This window comes from Pantherophis guttatus, chromosome 4 (genome assembly GCF_059756535.1).
Source record: "Pantherophis guttatus breed Tessera chromosome 4, ASM5975653v1, whole genome shotgun sequence".
NCBI lineage: Eukaryota > Metazoa > Chordata > Lepidosauria > Squamata > Colubridae > Pantherophis > Pantherophis guttatus.
In genome coordinates this window covers 98,093,381-98,114,190 of record NC_142066.1, presented here as the reverse complement: position 1 = coordinate 98,114,190, position 20,810 = coordinate 98,093,381, and the positions used below count along the sequence as shown (strand labels likewise).

The 20,810-nt window shown below is 34.6% G+C and overlaps 1 protein-coding gene across 1 annotated transcript; it reads right to left on the bottom strand.

Moving 5' to 3' along the window:
- Positions 1 to 63: 63 nt before the first annotated feature.
- On the bottom strand, positions 64 to 20,546 carry LOC117655995 (C-C chemokine receptor type 5-like). Its single transcript, XM_087892516.1, has 2 exons — positions 20,477 to 20,546; positions 64 to 5,031 (listed from the first exon to the last, which is right to left on the bottom strand). Exon 2 carries the CDS (start codon positions 5,005 to 5,007, stop codon positions 4,060 to 4,062), a length of 948 nt encoding a protein of 315 aa, XP_087748642.1. The 5' UTR covers positions 5,008 to 5,031; positions 20,477 to 20,546; the 3' UTR covers positions 64 to 4,059.
- Positions 20,547 to 20,810: the final 264 nt, after the last annotated feature.

Here is a 20,810-nt window from a genome sequence, read left to right as displayed (position 1 = left end):
CAGGAACTCTCAATTTCAGCCTGTAACAGGCCAGGGGAGACCTAGGAAGGCCCAGACGGAGCCCAGACGGGTGAATTGGGCCCAGGAACTCCCCATTTCAGCCTGTAACAGGCCGGGGGAGCCCTAGGAAGGCCCTATAACAGGCCATTTCTGCCAGCAAAGAGGTGAAGGAAGGCTCACCAGACAGGCAAGTAGCTGGGCCGGGTTGGAGGAGTGGAGAACGGCAAAGGAAGGCTCGGCAGGTATCTGGGCCATGTCGGAGGCCGGGGTGAAGGCAAGCAAGCTGGCTGGCCCGCAGAGACCATGTGGTCGAGACAAGCGAGGGAATCACACCGAGAGCAGCAGCAGCTATGCCGGGTGAGTGGACAAGAAGAGGAGTGAGGGGGTGGAGCAGCCAGAATTTTTACTACTGGTTCTAAGACCTTTACCCTCAGGACATGATAGAATTAGCCCTCATTCAAGATCCAAACCAGGACAAAACCATTAAGCCATAATAGGAATTGCCCAAAGCTCCTTCATTACATCACCCAGCAAGATTCAACCAAGCCTGGGACTTAAGACAACCTACAAAGTTACCCCTGCATGGGAGTCTGACAGCCCATCAGAATACATTTCTTACACAGGAACAGGAAGCTCCAAGGCGGGGCCCAAGAGAAGGTATCTATCTATCTATCTCCCTCTTTCTCTCTCCCTCCCACTCCTTCCCATGTGCTCGATTGGCCAGGACCTCAAACCATGTAGTCTTCTCCACCATTAAACCATCTTTCCAAACTGCTTCCATGTTTCCAGTGTCTTTCTCCCCACTTGGACCTGAACCCAGATGGAGATTTCTTCCAACACAATATTCCAAAATGCATAATTGGAAGAACACCTTACATGTTCTTATATTGTGAAAATTATCTATTTAATCTTATTTTCTGCTTTCCTGTTGTGGGGGGAAAAAGCCCTCTAGAAGAATGAAATATTTTGAGGAATATTTAAAAAGGCAGAATATTATATTTCCCTAAATGAGAAATGGAGAAACATGTTTTTAGAGGCAGGAAGCAGCCCCCAAGTCTTTCTTAATAGCCCACAGCAGATGCCAGCATTTAAGAGATTAAAGAGCTTATTGAAAGACGAATCCAACTATCTAGATGGCACTATTCATAAGCAAAGCATATACTGCAGGCAGAAATCCATTCAAGACAGGATATTTTGAAACTGCTTGCAGCAAAGTTTGACAGCTACCAAAAACACAGTGATAGAATTAGAAGCAGCCCCTCATGCAAGATCAATCACAGGACGAAAGCCATTAGCCATAATAGGAATTGCACAACACCCTTTCAGAACACAAGCCCCTTCATTGAGCAGTCCAATCTTCAAAGTCACAGAAACCTTGGAACTAATAAACAATAAGCCAGAGGTTGACCTGATTAGCTCAGACAAACACCTAGGATTTGCATTTCCTCTTTTCCCTATAGAGCCAGCTATGATCCCTACATAACCCCTACATTACCCCTATAGGAATCTGACAACAGCCAATAGAATATTAGATATGTTCTTGCACAGGAAGAGGAAGCTCAAATACAAAGCCCAAGGAAGGTATAACCCACCAACCCCCACTCTCAACTCCATTTTGTCAGCTGCCCAGAATCACATGTGTTCTGCTTCATCAATAAACCATCTTTCTAACAGCCTCCATGTTTCCATGGTCTTTCTCCCAGCTTGGAACTGAACCGGATGGATTTTTCTTCCAACACTCTATTTATTAAAGCAATTGGCAAAAAAAAAGCTCAGGACATATTAGTTGAAAACGTATGGAAGAGGCCTTCATCCTGCAGTGGATAGACAATGGCTAAGATGATGATGATGATGATGATGATGATGACATAAAGTCTATTTTAAAATGTGGAGGAATAGTTGCTAGTTTTCAGCATATGTGCATAGTTTGAAGTATTAGAATGTAATGCTTTTCTTTCTGTTAGAAATAATAATTCTAAGCAATACTGTAAAATTAAAATGAAATATAAACTTATTCATACTTAAGTGATATTTTCAGGTCAAATACAACAATTTGTGGACTTTCCTTTAGCCTAAAACGGGTGTCAAACTCACGGGCTGGATTTGTCATGTGCTGGCCATGCCCACCCCCAGTTTAGCAAAGGGAAAAAAAATTGCGATACATCATGTGACAACATGACAAGGCGAGTTTGACACCCCTGGCCTAAAACAATAAATGAAAAACAACCAATTGTTGAAAATTACTAAGAATATTTCACTTTATTTTATATAATCTCTGTATGATTTCTCTCTCTCTCTCTCTCTCTCTCTCTCTCTCTCACACACACACACACACACACACACACACACACACACACACCGATTTCTATTTTATTCACTTTCTTTCCATCAAAATGGATGTCCAGCCAACATGTGTTAACTTTAAAAGTTGCATTGTGTGAGGAAATAACTATTTTACAAAGACCCCTCAGTGGGTGAGTTTTGGTCCCTGAGTAGAGATGTTCCAGAAATGCTTGTTTGAGGGAATGAAAACCTAATGAAGGTCATCCTTAGTAGAGTAATGATTTAATCGACTCAATGGATGGTCATCCAGTGCTATGACTAAAATCTTTAAAATAGTTGGGGAAACCATACTTCCAATTAGAATTGGCCCTGGCATATAGGGATACTATTCTGAAGTTGGATTGCTTTCTCCATTGGATGGGGAACTAATTTTATTTGTTGGCAATGAATAGTATATCATATTATAAAGGAATAAGCTGCCCCAATATCCTATGAATTGTATAGAATCAAAACATTAATTTTTCAAGAACCCAAAATATACACAAACAATATTTGCTATAATTGTTGCACCAATACTAAGTTTTTCATCAAACTACTGCTAAGACAATTCTATTAAAATAATATTTTAAAAACTACTTTTCCTAGTTAAAAAAAAATACCTACAGGAGGAATTATACATGTTGATGGGATATAACAACTTTGAAGGACCTTTCCTCCTACAATCAACACATTTCCAAACATTCTCATGCTAGATAACCTTTGCTGCCATCCAAATCGATAGTTTAGTAATTTTTTGAAACACAAACTTGGACTGGGTCCATCTTTATAGAGTAATATAGGAAATCTGCAATATCAGAATAGTGTACAAATACAGCATTGATAATGTAACCTATTTCTGGATTATACAAAAGTAAAACTTAAGTAAGTTCCTGGAGACTTACACTAACACTACCAAACATATTAATAGAACTACAGCCTCAGTATATTTAGAAAAGATAAAGTACTTATTTTTTTTTCAAAAAGTGAATTGAAACACTCTGAAGTTAGAATTATCAAATGTGTCCTGCTATAAAATATATTTTAAATATATCTCAGATGTGGTAGGGTATATATAATATGTTTTGCTCAAGCAAAGAATTGATTCTTTTCACTATGTGCAGAGTACTCAAATCTATAATATGTCAATTTGAACTGCACGTGATATTCATAAATAATTCGTAAACTAACATCACCAAAACAGATGCTGAATAAACTATATCTAAATATTGATCAATGGTCAAGAGGACAATGAAAAAACTTCCACTGTAGAAGCGTAAAAAAAAAAGATCCCAGTATAAATTTTGCATATTGTGTCTCCAAATATCCAATCATGTATTGAATAATAAATCTGAAAGAGGAATGAAAAAATGAGCAGATCAGAGATGGCTAAATTTAATAAATATATATCTGTCATGCTCTTAATATTTGATGAGGTCGAGTACAACCAGCACATTGCTCTCAAGGCCAAAGATAAATACAAAAGAATAAAATGCTGACAGGACATTGGAAACAAATGTTTGCAAACCCACAGAATCTGGTCTTCTAACACAAAAGAATCTGGTCTTCTAACACAAAAATAGCTTTTGTGTTAAAAGTGACTTGATCCTTAAAACTAAATGATATTTTTCTCTACACATATATTCTGTAAAATTGCTGAAATGTCTTCATTTCCAATAGAATATCAATATGTGAAACTGTTCTTTCCAGAGGATCTTTATACAGGAAAATACAGGAATTTCATGGCTGGAAAAAGCTGATAACATATTTTTTAATCTTCTCACTAGCAAAAGCATAGATCAAAGGATTGATACAACAATGAGCTACTGCAAGTGTTTCAGTCAGTTGCAATGCTATATTCATTCTCTTTAAATTGTCACAGTTGTCAGCAAAAAATGAAGTATGAAATAACTGAAGCACAAAAACAATGTTGTTCGGGGTCCAGAAGAGGAAATAAGTAACCATGATGATGAAAATAAGCCAGGCTGTTTTGTTCTTCACATTCCTAGATTTTAACAGGGTACTTAAAATGCGCGCATAGCAGAAGGCCACAATCATCATTGGAAAAATCAGACCTATGAAGAACATTTTCAGTATAAAAAAGTTGTTCCATGCAAAATGACTTTCGTGTGGAAAATTAGAAGTGCAAGATTTCTTATAGTTTTCCACCTGTAATCTGAAAAAAACTAATCCTGGTGAAGAGACTAAAATTGCGAGGCCCCATGTGTGAATGCTTGTAATGATACCATAGCATATAGTTTGGGATTTTAATGCAGATGCTGAATAAACTATATCTAAATATCGATCAATGGTCAAGAGGACAATGAAAAAACTTCCACTGTAGAAGCGTAAAAAAAAGATCCCAGCATAAATTTTGCATATTGTGTCTCCAAATATCCAGTCATCTATTGAATAATAAATCCGAAAGGGAAGTGAAAAAATGAAGAGCAGATCAGAGATGGCTAAATTTAACAGATATATATCTGTCATGCTCTTAATCTTCTTATATTTGATTAGGTCCAGTACAACCAGTACATTGCCCACAAGGCCAAAGATGAATACCAAAGAATAAAATGCTGGCAGGACATTGGAAATAAATGTTTGCAAACCCACAGAATGGCATGGTGCTACTGCACCATCGTAGTCAAATTCAGTGATGGGAAATGCTTCATCAGTTATTCCATTCATTGAAGTATTACTTGTTTCCTGTAACTGAAAAAAATTATTTACATGTTAAAAAGAGACAAAGCATTTATTGATGCCACAAACAAATAATAAAATACAGAGATTTCCATGTACAAGAAAACAGATTGAACCAATCTAGGAAAAAACAAGAAATAAAAATTAGTTTAGTGTTCAACTGCATACTTGTTAAGGTACCACACAACTAGCTTACTAAACCACTAAACTGAAAAATGCTCTATTTGTGGAGAAAAAACTCTATTTCTACTAATTGACCTGTAATAGATTTTGAGCTCATATAAAAGATTTCAAGAAACAAATATGTCCAAATGAATTCAGTCTTCTAAAACCTTAGATCACCCAGAATTGGGTGAATTAAAATGGGCCTAGTGGCTCAGCAGACTGATAGTATTGTGATTAACACCAGCTGTCTGCAATTACTGTAAGTTCGAATCTCACCAGGCTCAAGGTTGACTCAGCCTTCCATCCTTTCTAAGGTAGGTAAATTGAGGACCCAGTTTGTGGGGGCAATAAGCTGACTTTGTATAAATACACAAAAGTATGAAGGCTATTGCTTAACGCATTGTAAGCCGCCCTGAGTCTCCAGAGAAGGGTGGCATATAAATCAAATCAAATTAAAAAAAAAATTGTGATCACAACAAAAAGTGATAAAAATATAAAGTGACCTTTATATTGAGTATGTGTACCATTTAGTCAATCATTTTATTTGCATTCAAATTTGGATGTTTGAAAGAGGGTCAGTTTTGGATCTTTAAACACTTTCTACCATTTAAAACTGAAACATCAGATAAGGATTTAAGTATAGATTTATGTTAGACATTCTGGTTTGTTTTAACAATTGTGTTCTGAATTTCTGAATATTTTTCATTGTCTTTATTATGAAGTGAAATCTCATAGTAGTATCAGGGCTTCACTTTCCTGTAATACAATTACAATGTTCACTCTCCAAACTCTCAGATGTAAGATAATAGTGATAATCGAACATCTACACTTCTCCCAAATAAAAATTGCTGAGATCAAGAGTGAAAATTAGCTTGTCATGTCCCAATTGAGGGAAGTCATCCCTCCTAGAAGAATGAAATATCTTGAGAAATATTTATTTTTTTAAAAAAAATTTATTAATCAAAAATTATGAACATAGATACAACGATACAACATGCAAAATATACAAACATAAATCAAGTCTTACGACTTCCTTTTTAAAGCTATCACATCGGTAGACTGTTTTTCTATTCTTATCTATATATCTATGTATTTACATATTTACATATAAGACCATATAATAAGTTCCATATTTAAATTGTTATATTCCTTAGTTGGTACTCAAATTTTTGTCTCTACATTGACCTCTTTCTTTTGTGTCCCAATGTATCTATTTCCATCTTTTTCTCCAACCTGTTATACCATTTTTACCATACTAAGTAATAATCTGTGTCATCTTTTTCTTGTAGTTCTTTTGTAAGTTTATTCATTTCTGCACATTCTGTAATTTTGGTGATTATTTTATTTTCCGTTGGTATGTCTTCATGTTTCCAATTTTGGGTAATGAGAATGCGTGCTGCAGTTAAGATATGAATAATTAAATATTTTATTTCTTTCACGTATTGAGTTGTGATTATTCCAAGTAGAAAGATTTCCGGTTTCATTTCCAATTTCTGATTTGTGATTTCTTCTATCTTTATCCTTATTTCCTGCCAATATTGTTTCGCCTTTCGGCATGATCACCACAAATGGTAATAGATTCCTTTTTGTGACTTACACTCCCAACACGTTGGGGAGGTATTTGGAAACATTTTTGCTAGGCACGCCGGCGGGAAGTGCCATCGGTAGAACATTTTGTACAAATTTTCCTTGTAGAGTATAGACATTGTTAATTTATAATTTACACTCCATAATTTTTCCCATTTGTCTAATTCGATACTATACCCAAAGTTTTTCGCCCAAATTATCATATTTTCTTTGACCACTTCTTCCTCTAATTTATATTTTAATAAATAATTGTATATTTTGGTTATCATTTTCTCGTCCGTTCCTTGTAAAATTTTATCCAATTCATTTGGTTCTTTTTGGAATCCGAATTGTGCTCAATCTGTTTTATACCTTGATTCTATTTGTAAATATGGCCACCAGCCAATGTCTATACCCTGTTCTTTCAATTCTTGTCTCGATTGTAATTCTCCTCTGTTATTCAATAGTTGTTTGTAATTTCTCATTTTTTCCATATCCATTGTGTTAGGATAAATCAGCGCCTCCATGGTCGATAGCCATCCTGGAATTTTATTGTAATGTATTTTTCTAATCTCTTGCCATGTTCCATGTAGTGCTCCTCTAATAATATGTTGTTGAAAGTATCCATGATGTTTGTCTCTTCCCTCCCACAGAAATGCATGCCAACCTCTTTGCAGGTCAAAGCCCTCTAAAGTTAATGTTCTTTTATTTTTAAGGTCCATCCAGTCTCTTATCCAATTTAATGATGCCGCCTTGTAGTACAATTCCCAATCCGGTAATCCTATTCTTCCTTTCTCCCGGGTATCTTGCAGACATTTAATTTTAATTCTAGCCTTCTTCCCCTGCCAAATATAATTTGCTATCATTTTATTAAAGTCTTTTAAAAAATCTTTTCCTGGCCATATCGGGATTACTTGGAAGAGATATAGTAGTCTAGGTAGTATGTTCATTTTAGTAGATGCAGTTCTCCCTAGAAATGACAATTGTAGTTTGCTCCATGTTTCCAAATCTTTTTTTATCTGTTTTGTCAATTTAGTATAATTGTCTCTTCTGATTGAGGAGAATCTGGCTCACTTTATTGGTGAGCCAGATTCCTAAGTACTTTGCTTTCTTTACTATTTGTATTCCTAATTTATCCTCTAATTCTTTCTCCTGTGAATTTGTCAAGTTCTTCGTTAATGCTTTTGTTTTCTGTTTGTTGATTTTAAGACCGGCCCCTCTTCCATATTCCTCTATTTTTACTAACAGTCTGGTTCCTGTTATTTCTGGTTGTTCTAAGATAAACACCACATCGTTGGCAAAGGCTTGTAATTTGTACTCCTCTTTTTTTATTCTCAGTCCTTTTATTTCTTTATCTTCCCTGATTTCATTTAATAAAATTTCTAGGGATATTATAAACAATAATGCGGATAGGGGGCATCCTTCCCTCACTCCTTTTGATATCTCGAATTGTTCTGTCATGTTCCCATTTATCATAATTTTTGCTGTTTGAGAGGAGTATGTTTTCCTAATCATGTTTAAAAATTTATCGCAGAATTCCATAGTTTCCAATTGTAATATAAGAAATTTCCAATTTAGGTTGTCAAAAGCCTTCTGCGTGTCCAGGAAGATTAAAGCCAATTGTTTGTCCAAATTTTTCTCATAGTATTCAAGAACATTAATGATTGTTCTCATATTATTTTTAATCTGTCTTCTTGGAACAAAACCATTTTGATCTGGATGAATGTATTCATGAATAATTGTTTTCAGTCTCTGCGTAATAACCAGCATGAACAACTTGTAATCCACATTTAACAGCGATATTGGCCTGTAATTTTTAATTTGTGTGAGGTCTGTTTCTTCTTTTGGGATGAGTGTAATGATGGTTTCAGTCCAGGATTTGGGGATTTTTGCTTCTAAGAGTGCATTGTTAAAAACTTGGAGTAAGAACTCGTCCATTGGGTGTTGACATTTTTTATAGAATTCTGTTGGTATACCATCCGGTCCTGGAGTTTTATTGTTTTTCTGTTTTTTCCTTGCTTCTATCAATTCAGTCATGGTAATTGGTCTGTTTAATAACTCTCTGTGTGTCTCTTCCAGCTGTTGAATATTTGTTTTACGTAAATATTCCTTAATATCTTCTTCCCGGATTTCTTCTTGTTTGTAAAGGTTCTGAAATTTTTTTTTTTGCTATACGTTTTTTGTCTTGATTTATGTGGTGTATTTCTCCTACCTCGTCTTGCAGCTGGTATATAGTTCTCTTCTCTTTTTCCTTTTTCAATTTGTACGCTAACCAGCAACCTGTTTTATTTGCGTGCTCAAAATGATTTTGTTTTGCCAATTTAATTTTCTGTGCAATTTCTGTTTGTGTAGTTAAGTTAATTTTGTTTGACAAGATTTAACTTTCCTTTGATTATTTTATTGTGGGGTTCTTTCTGCAGCTCTAATTCATATGTTCTGAGTTCTGTTAATAGGTTATTTCTTATCTGTTGTTTATCTTTATTTTTCTTTGCCGCATACATGATAGTAAGGCTTCTTATGTAGGCTTTGGCTGTGTCCCATAGATTTTGGAGTGAAGTCTGTTCTTTGGTGTTTATTTGAAAAAACATAATCATTTCTTTCTCAATCATCCGTGAGTATTCCTTATCCTTTATTATTTCGGTATTCATCATCGACCTTTTTTGTTTCCGGTATCCTTTCCATACTACTGTTATTGGACTGTGATCTGCCCAGGTATTTGGTGATATTTCAATGTCTTTTATCTCTTTCCTGAGTTCTGAGGACATCCAGGCCATGTCTATTCTAGACCACGATTGATGTGGGCTAGAATAGAATGTATATTGTTTTGCTTGTTTATTCGCCTCTCTCCATACATCATGTAATTGTAGTTTGTCTGCCATGTCTTTGAATGTGTCTGGTAGTGTCTTTTTCCTAGTTTTGTTCTTTTTATTGCTCTGGTAGTCTTTTTCGGTGTCTATAATTGCGTTGAAATCTCCTATAATATAGATATTTTCATATTCCATATCTTTGACTATGTTATGTATTTTTTTGAAAAATTCACTTTGATTTCTGTTGGGTGCATATATCAATATTAATAATATTGCTTTTGATACTGTTTGTATTTCTATCATCAAAATCCATCCATCTGTGTCTGCGTATACTTGCTTTGTTTTTAGGTGTTTCTTGATATATACTGCAACCCCTCTTTTTTTCTGATCTGCTAATGAGGTGTATAGTGTTCCTAGTTTTTGGTTTTCTAATAGCTTTTGATGTTGTTTCTTAATATGAACTTCTTGTAGGATTATGATGTCCATCTCCAGTTTCTATAGCTTTGTGAATGTGTGTGTTCTTTTGGTTGGTGCATTTAGTCCATTTACATTAATTGAGGTCATTTTTAGTTCTCGTTCCATTTTTGCTATCTATCTGTTTGTTGTTCTTAGTCTTCTTGTGTTTCTTGTAATTACTTGTGTTTTTTCCCTCGCTCCCTCTCTTTCAATTCTTTCTCTCTCCAATCTTCTTTTTTCCTCTTGGTCACTTTCTTCTTTTTCTGTCCAGTATTCTGGCTCTCAGTTTCTAATTCTTTTTGGCTTTCCTGTTCCTCTTCTAACACAAAATGCTGATCAAAAAAGTCTTGCGCTTTTTCTAAACTATCAATCTTGTATTTCTTTTCTTGCCAGGAGATCAATAGCACTTCTGGTATTAGCCAGCGGAACATTGTTTTATATTTGTTCAGCTGTGATGTTAGAAAGTTATAATTTTTTCTTTGATCTCTTATCCTTCTTAGGATTTGCTTGAGAGTCATTATTTCCTTTCCCTTATATACGATTGTCCTTCCCTCATCTTCCTACAGACATCTTCTTCTATGGATTTTTTTGTAAATCTGATATGTATCTCCTTAGGCAACTTATGCCTGCGTGCATACTTTGTGTGACCTCTGTAAATTTCATTTTTGTCTCTTCGGACGTCTTCTTTATCCCTCTGGGTCACTTCTGCTAATATCCCTGTCATTAATTCTCCTAACTAAGACTCAACCGCCCTGAGTCTTTGGAGAGGGGCGGCATATAAATTGAATTAATTAAATTAAATTAAATTAATTAAATCTTCATCCTTGTATTCTTCTACATTCTGAAACCTGAGGTAAAAAGATGCTTTTTCCATCTCCAAATATGCTAATGACTCTTCCAATTCTTTATTAATTGACACTTGATTTTGCTCCATTTTTTCCATTCTCTTGTCCATTTGTTCTATTTTCTCCTCCACTTTTTGGATCCTTTGCTCATTTTCTGCAATATTCTGCTGTATTTTTTCAATCTTTTCATCCATTTTCTTAATGTTGTCTTTTATTTCTCCCATGTCTGTCTTCAATTCTTCATGATTCTTTCTTGTTTCTTCATGATTATTTGCTATGGACTCTTGAGTTTTATTCATTCCTTCTTGTATCATTGCTAGTACCGAATGGATATTTTGCATGTTAAAGGTGGAGGTTGTCTTTTCTTTTTCCACCCCTAACATAGTGTCAACTAACCTTTGTTGCATGTTAAAGGTGGAGGTTGTCTTTTCTTTTTCCACCCCTAACATAGTGTCAACTAACCTTTGTTGCGCCGGAGATGCTGAGAGCGTCATCTGGTTTGAGAGTATTTTCTTGTTTGTCTTAGTGATCGTTGATGAACCTGTGGTTGCCATTTGTACTCTTTGTATTATTTTTTCCCAAAATTTCATATATTGATTTACTGTTGTAATCTTTATGTTTCTCTGTCTATGTTAATAGACAATAGATTTTGATTTATAAAATCTAAAGATCCTAGCGTAGTGACCAATAAGGGTAATATTACTGTTACTATATTGCTGTTTCTTTATCACACAGTCAAATTTCTATATAGGTTTCCGTTTACTTATTCACAGTTTTAAATACTAGGTTTCAACTTTTCAATATTCTTAAATAAGGGAAAGGAAGAATGGGGGGGGGGAGATGAGGGAAAAACTTAAAGTTTCAACAATTCATTAATTTGTTCTTACTATAATTAATTGCTATACTATTAATTACTATACACAATATATTTAATACAATATATATAATATGTGTGATAAATCTAAATTAATTAGAATATAAATCTAGACGCGTGAGATAAGCAGAGGCTGGATACTTAAGTATATCACTGAGTAAATACTAAATTAAGCTACAATTAATATATATATAACAATCTAAACAATATATAAATCACTTTTTACTTAATGGTTAATGCTCAAACTTATGCAACTAAATTGTACTTCGCTGGTTATTGTTTGTTCTTCTTCTATTTTAGTATCTTCTTTCAGTCTTGCATCATTCCAACTTCTTCACTCTCTGTCAGTTATTTTTAATGTCCTTTGGTTTAAGTGTCCAAATATCTAAGCAATCAAAGTATCCAAATCCAAGTATCCAAAGGAAAAAAGCACCTTGGTAAAGTTAATTTAGCTCCACTACCCGTTAGTCTCCAAAAGGAAAGGATCTATGTCACTCTGTTGTTAGTTCTGTACTTCCGATTTCCATTGCAAATCAATCACCTCATTACAGTCTCCACTGATAAGAAAATCTGTCAGTCTCCTCGTCCTCTCTCCTTTAAATATCATCCTTTTCTGCGAAGCTGTTGATTTAAAGTTTAAATTTCCTCCGAGCTCACTTTCTACTTGCAAATATTATAAGTTCCTATGTCCACCGTTTGACTCTCGCCCCTCGCTGTTTCTCCTAATCTTCACCTTCACTGTTCTCCGTCTCCACACTCACAGTTCTTGTTCTGAAAACTTCCCTCTGCGAAATCAATTTATTTTATAATCCACAACTCTTTAACGATATTTCTTTTGGAGTCTCTCCCTGTCACTTTCTTCGCTGTCACTGTCAGATCGACTTTTCCACTCCACTCACTGTTTCATCGCCGCTTGTCAGGCTACTATCTCGCCGCTTGCTTGGAGTCTCACTCTCACCCATTTCTATTCGCACTTTGTAGCTGTACCACTTTCTATTTCTCATTCTCCTTTCTATTCTCCTACCGATGCCTTCTTTTATTAGATTTTCACTTCCCACTAACCGGTTGTCAGTGTTTCAGGCCAGCCAAAATGGCTGGTTTTTTCCCGACTGGAATTAAGAGTTTTCCCCTGAACCTTCAGAGGGATTGCTGTCCTCTCCGAGGTCCTTGAGGTTTCCTCTTTTTTCTATTGACCCTCTGAGGTCAATAGTGCCTGGATCGGCTTCCTAATCAGAAATACTGAAACTTCGAGAACAGAGCTCCGTTCTCTTTGTTCCTGGCACGATGACGTCACCGCCGAAATATCTTTTTTTTTATTAAAGAGATTTACAAAAATTTTTATAAATATTTCTCCATCCCCCCTCCCTTTCTTACCCTCCCCCCCCAACCCGGACTTCCCGGAACAAAATACAGGGTATAACAATTAACAATCATATACTAAGCTAAGCTAGCTATCTATGGACTCCTATCCCCCCCTTCACACTTTAACTCCCCTTTCACGTAACTAAATATGAATACTCTTAATTTTTCTATTCATTCATAAGCTATTTGATACTTTTTAGTCCGATATTTGTTTTGAATATAATCAATCCATCTTCTCCATTCCGATATATATCTTTCTTGTGAATAGTCTTTCAAATATGCTGAAATTTTTGCCATTTCTGCTAAATTCGCTACTTTTAATGTCCATTCTTCAATAGTAGGCAAATCTTCCTTCTTCCAATATTGCGCCACCAAAAGTCTAGCTGCAGTTATTAAATTCAAAATCAATTTAGTCTCTATAACCATACAATCTGTAATTATACCCAACAAAAACAACTGTGGAGTAAACCTTATCTTCTTTTTAAGAATATTTTGGATAATCCACCATATTTTTATCCAAAATGCTTTAACTTTTTTACAAGTCCACCATATATGATAATAGGTGGCATCCTCACAATCACATCTCCAACACTTAGATTGCAAATTCGGATACATACAGGCTAGATTTTTAGGGTCTAAATGCCATCTGTAAAACATTTTATAAAAATTTTCTCTTAAATTTTGCACTTGCGTAAATTTCACATTTCTAACCCATATTTTTTCCCAAGTTTCCAACATTATTGGTTCCTGGATATTTTGTGCCCATTTTATCATACAATCCTTAACTAATTCCATTTCTAAATCTATTTCTATCAATATATTATATAATCTTTTTATATGCATTTGGCTTTGATCTCTAATTTGTTTTACCAAATTTTCCTCATTCCACATGATACCGATTCTCTGATCTTCTTTCCATCTAGCTTGCAGCTGACCATATCGAAACCAAGTTTGAATTATCCTTTCTTCTTTTAATGCATTTAAGGACTTTAACTGCAATATACCCCCTTCCATTTTAAGAAGCTCTTTATAAGTAATCACCTCTTGCTTTTGTTCTACACTTATATTCTCTATCACATGTCTAGGTATTGCCCATATAGGTATCTTATAATTTAACTTATATTGATATTTTTTCCAAGCTCGTAACATGGCATTCCTTAGTATATGGTTTTTAAAGGTCTTATCCACCTTCTTATCATATAATAAATAAGCATGCCAACCATATAACAAATCATATCCTTCAATATTCAATATTCTTTCTTCTGTTGAATTAATCCAGTCACTGATTATTGATAGGACAGCTGCTTCATAGTATAATCTTAAATTAGGCATTTTAAAACCTCCTCTTTCACGTATATCTTGCATTATTTTTAACTTTATTCTCGATTTTCTCCCTGCGCAAACAAAATTATTAATACCCTTCTGCCATTCCCTCAAATTTACATCTTTCTTGAGTATTGGTATCATTTGGAACAAAAATAAAAACCTGGGTAAAACATTCATTTTTATTGCTGCTATTCTTCCCAACAAAGATAATTGTAATTTTCCCCAATTCTCCATCTCTTTCTGTATTTTTTGCCATAACAATTCATAATTATTTTTATATAATTTCACATTTGAAGCTGTAATATATACCCCTAAATATTTAATCTTTTTTACTATTTCAAAACCTGTTAACCTTTCTAGTTCTTCTTTTTGCTTTACTGTCATATTTTTAGTTATTATCTTTGTTTTTTGTTTGTTTATTTTGAATCCAGACACTTATCCATATTGGCTAATTATGTCCATTAAACCTATAACTGATTGTACTGGTTGAGTTAAAGTAACAACCAAGTCATCTGCGAATGCTCTTAGTCTATAATTATGATGTCTAATTTTAATTCCCTTTATTTTATTTGACCCTCATATTTTATTTAATAAAAGTTCCAGAATTAAAATAAACAATAATGGTGACAAAGGACATCCCTGTCTTGTTCCTTTTTCAATTTTAAAAGTTTCTGTTAAACCACCATTAATTATTATTTGTGCTGTTTGTCTCTGGTATATTGCCCTAATAGATTGTGTAAAATACTCTCCAAACTGCATCTTTTCTATTATTTTCAATAAAAATTGCCAATTCAATCGCTCAAATGCCTTCTCTGCATCCAAAAAAATAAGCGCTGCAGAGACTTGGTTGTTTCTTTCCAAATATTCCAATAAGTTTACAATTTATCTTACATTACATTTCATTTGTCTCCCACTTATAAATCCAGATTGATCATTATGAATCATTTGTTGCATAATTATCATTAGCCTATTTGCTAATGTTTTAGCAAAAATCTTATAATCAATATTTAAAAGCGATATTGGCCTATAATTTTTGGGTTGACTATGATCTTGATCCTCCTTTGGGATCAATGAAATAAAAGCTGTTCTCCAGGATGGGGGTACATCTCCTCCAGCTTGAATTTTGCTAAATCCTTAAGCGGTTCCACCATTTCTAACTGCAAATTTTTATAATAAACAGCTGTCAGTCCATCTGTGCCTGGAGCTTTACTCCCTTTTAACTGTTTAATTGCTAAAATAATTTCCTCCGAAGTTATTGGTTGGTTCAATCCTTCCCTTTGCTCTGGTGTAACTACAGGAATATTCTCCTCCTCTAAATATCTATCAATGTCTTTACCTTGAATTGTATCACTAGCATATAACTTCGTATAAAATTCTAAAAAAGCTTTTTTAATCATATTTTGTTGATATACCCCTTTACCTTTGTATTCTATTTTTTCTATAGTACGTAGCTTTTGTTTTTTCCTTAACAAATAAGCTAACCATCTACCTGGTTTATTCGCATTACAGAAAGTATTATGTTTAGCATATTGTAAATTAGTTGCTACTTGTTCTGCCATCAGCATATTAAACTGCCCTCGCAACAAATTTTATTGTTTCCTTTATTTTCTTATCTGTTGGATTCAATATAAGTACCTGCTCTTTCTTTTTTATTTCCTCTTCTAAATCCCTCCGTTTCTTTTCTTGTCTACGTCTATATTTATTATTCAAATGTATTAAAATTCCTCTCATATATGCTTTACTTGCATTCCAAACCATTTCCATAGGTGTACCCTTGTGCATATTCATAACAAAAAATTCTTTCATTTGTTTTTTACATTCTTCCACATTTTCCTCATATCTAAACAAATTTTCATTTATCCTCCAAGACCTTCTAGCTTCCTTTTCCTGCTCCAATTCGATCCACACCAGGCTATGATCAGTTAAAGTTCTTGAACATATCTTCGTCTTATTCACCCTAGAAAAAAAATCATTAGTGATTAATATAAAATCAATCCTAGAAAAAGATTGATGTCTATCAGAAAAAAAAGTAAAGTCCTTTTCTTCGACATTTCGTCCTCGCCAGATATCTCTCAGCTCCATATCATCCATCATATCAAAAAAAGATTTAGGCAATCTAGCACGATTTTGGGTATTTTGAAATAATCCTTTTTTGTCTTTTTGAGTATCCAATACTCCATTCCAATCACCCATTAATATACACGATTTGTAATCCCATTGTATTATTTTGGTGTGCAAAAGCTTATAAAATTTTTCTTGCTGTTGATATACTCCAATTAAGAGTGTTTTCTTCCCTTCTATTAAAAGTTCAATTGCGATGTATCTTCCTCGAACATCTGCCTCAATTAGTTTGGTTGTTAAATCTGTCTTTAGGTATATAACTATACCGTTTTTCTTCTCTGGAGCAGATGCAACAAAATGTGTTCCCAATCTTGAATTTATGAAATATTTTTGATCTGTCACTCTAATATGTGTTTCTTGTAGACAAATTACATCATTTTTAAACTGTTTCAAATAGTGAAATATTTTCTTCCTCTTTTGCAGTGAATTTAAGCCATTAACATTCCAGGTCAAAAATTTAATTGCCATTCTTGGCACCTTGAAGCTTCTGGAGCACTAGCTGGAAATCCTCCTGCACCTTTCTCTTCGGCCTTGCTCCTCCCACTGCTTCTGTTCTTGTAGTTTCTTGAACTTTCATTTGGGTTTGCTGTATCTTTAGGTCTTGTTCTCTTCGTTTGGCTGCAGCTCAGGTCTGTCTTTGATCTTTTGGTTCTTCTCTTTTTTCTACTAATTCCAAAGGTTGAACAGTACCAAAAAGTTGCAATAAATCTTCTTCAATAAGCGAAATCTCTCCTTCAGCTTGTGTCTGTTTACCTTCCTTCTGTCCCTGTATAGCCAGCTCTTCTTTTCTTCTCCTCATTTCCGGAGATGATGGGCATCCAGCCTTTAATACATTAGTATAAAAATCTTTTGCCTTCCAAATTGTATTAAGACGATACCTTTCTCCCAAGTAATTCACCACTAGTCTAGCTGGAACATCCCATCTAAACTGGATCTGTCGATTTCTAAGTTCATCCACCAAAAAAGCAAACTCTTTTCTGCTTCTCAACATTTTTGAAGGGATTTCTTTCAGTACTAAAACCTCTTGTCCTGCCAGTTGGAGTTTATTTTTATAGAAGGCTTGTAAAATTTCATTTCGGATCCTCCTCGTTGTAAAATAAATCACAATATCTCTTGGCAATTGTTTCTGTCTGGCAAACCAGGAATTAACGCAATATATTTTGTCAATTTGCAATGAAAGATCTGCTTGTTGCTCTCCAGTTATCTTTGCAAAAGCCTCTGCAAAGATCTCTCTCAAATTCTCTCAATTGTGCTCTCTCAAAGCTCTTACTCTCAGGGCAAACTCCATTGTTCTATATTGTAACATCACCACTTCATCGTCTACCCTATCCATCTTGATCTGAACTTCATCCATTTTATTTTCCAAGTTCACATTAGACTGATTAATTTCTTCTACCCTTTCATCCAACAATTCAATGTGTTTTGCCAGACCCTGAAATGCCATTACAATATCTTCTCTTATTTCCTTAGTCCGAGTTTGGATAACCTCCTTAATTTCAGCCATCTCATCAGACACCCCCTTAATTTTTCCCTCTACAACAGAGGTTTGCTGTTTAAAGGCCTCCTGTAAAGACTCTTGTAGAGCTTTCAAAGTCAATATTTGTGGATTTGGAGTAGACAAAAATTGTAGTTTAGATGGTTGTGCTGGTGATCCTCCAGCACTTTTAAAAGAGCTGGGTTTTGTTTGCTTAGAAGCCATTTTTAACTTTCAATTTATACTTCTTACAGCAACCAAATCAATAAGTCCAATTGTTTTTAAATATTTTGTAAATATTGTAATTTATTTAAAGTCCATACTGTAATCTTTCCACTTTAAATCTTTCTTTCTTTAATATAGAATCCAATAATCTTGAACAGCCTTAAGAGCGCTAACGATGTTAACAATCACTTTCACTATAACTTTCACTTTTCCATGCCCTGTTACAGTTCAGGCACCATTTTTCCTTTCCTTTTTTTAAAATGATCTTAGAAGGAAGAAATATGGATACAGAGTTAAAGTTCAGTACTTGCAGTTACCAGGACTCCTGTTTCTGTTCTGCCTGCTTTGGGATTAATTTAAAACTGAATGTTGATTGCAGAGGTGGTCGCGGCGTCTTGTTCTGCTTGGAAGCAGAAAAGTCCCGGGTCTGGAGCTCTGTCAGGCTACCAGGGAGCTCTCACCCTTCAAGCCCCAGAATTATTCCTAGGGCTTTTGGGGAGCTCTACCTTCGTCCGGCTGCTCGCCTTCCCCTCTTCTCCCTAGGGGAAGGTTTCCAAACCGCTAGACAGCTGATTTGCGTTATCTTGGCGGTTTTTACGAGATCGCGGGGCTGACGATCCGAAAGGAACGTCTGCTAGCGCCTGCAGTGCCACCGCCGAAATATCTTGAGAAATATTTTAAAAGGCAGAATATTATATTTCCCTAAAGGAGAAACATGTTTCTAAAGACAGAAACTCAGAGCTTCAGCTCTGTGCCCCCAGCATATATTTGGTGCCCATTGAGAAGGATTGGGCCAGCGTATCTACAAAACAAAAGACCTTCAGCTCCAGGGTGATGGGATTAAGACATGACCTCCAGGACATAATAGGATTATCTATCAGCAGAGCTCACTGCATTGTAAAATCTCCTAAGGACATTGCATCACCCTCCAGGCTTCAGCCAAACTTCTGAGACAACCTTCAGGGCTACTATGACCCCTACAATAGCCAATAGAATACATGTTCTTAAACAGGAACAGGAAGCTCTAACACAAAGCCCAAAGAAGGTATAACCCCCCCTCTCAACTCCAGTTTGTCAGCTGCCCAGAATCACATGTGGTTTTGCTTCATCAATAAACCATCTTTCCAACAAGCCTCCATGTTTCTACTGTCTTTCTCCCCGCTTGGAACTGAACGGGATGGATATTTCTTCCAACACAATGTACTTGCTTCTATTCTTTTTACTTTGAATTAAAAAGCTAAAGAGCTATAGAAAAAAAGGAATATCTTTGTAAAAAATGCAAAATCCACATTTGGGAAATACATTTATCTAAGAAAAATATCCAAAACTTACATGTAAGTTTTTGAGTTTCCAAAATTGTTCTTTAGGAGTAGAAATTATAAATCATAGATGATTTGTATACATAATAAAATATCTGCTCCATTTTTTTACCTTAATTTCTTGCCCTATCTTCCAGAAATGACTTTTTTCAGCCCTCTGAGTAGTCCCTATACACATAGCCATGGCCACCCAGTCACATGACCAGCTAGCCACGCCCACCCAGTCACATGATCAGCTAGCCATGCCCACAAAATAAGCCACGCCCACAATGGTGTCCCTCTTTACCAATGTTAAAATCTGGTCACCTTAAATGTGTAACTAATATGTATTCACATTTGTACCATAAATACATAAATAGAGCTAAGTTTTACATTATTATAAATGGTTTTTCATAAAAAAAAATTTATTCTTATAAGATTTTGGGAAGGTAGAATGATTGCCAACGTGTATCTAATATATAAAATTAATAAATCAGATTTCTCTTTTAATTGTTAAAAAGCAGAGTAGAGGTCTACTGAGGGCATGTAATAGTTTTATATTATTACATAAAAACTTCTGAAAAATAATCACAATGGCCAACAGATATCTTTTTTTCGTTCCTTCCTAGATTGCTAGTTAAAAATTAATATTCCCCTTTTAGCACTAGTTCATAATTATCCTCTTTGGGACATTTTGTATTGCAAAACTGAACACATTTACAATAAACTCAAATATAATTTCCAATATAAATTGGAAATATTTGATAATTACTCTTTGATATTGAAACATGCTATGTAATAATTACCCTTTTTGCATTAAAAAATCATTTACAGGATTAGAAGTTAATGCAATATTTCTACAGGATTAGAAGTTAATGCAATATTTCTACTTGTAAAGCAATAAAATTTCATCACTTTCCTAATTTAAATTGACTTACCAATTTACAAACTTTTAAGAGTTGATGTTGAAAGCATCATCTTTTTTTCCAGACATAGTGTAAAACTTGAAAATAATGTACATAAGCAAAAGCAATCTTTCTTTATGAAGAATTTTTCAAGTTCTGAAAAACTCCTAGTCAACAAATTTTCTCATTTTTTTTAAAAAAAGTCCAAAGACACTTTTTTTCTTTTAAAAATAATTCTTTGGCATTTTCCTCACAGGTTTCTTAAGTCTCTTAATTAAAGCCAGTGGACTTTATTATACAAATACAGTGCAATTTGTCAAAACACTTCAAAGTCAGTATGTTATCTTTTACTGCACATTTGACTTCT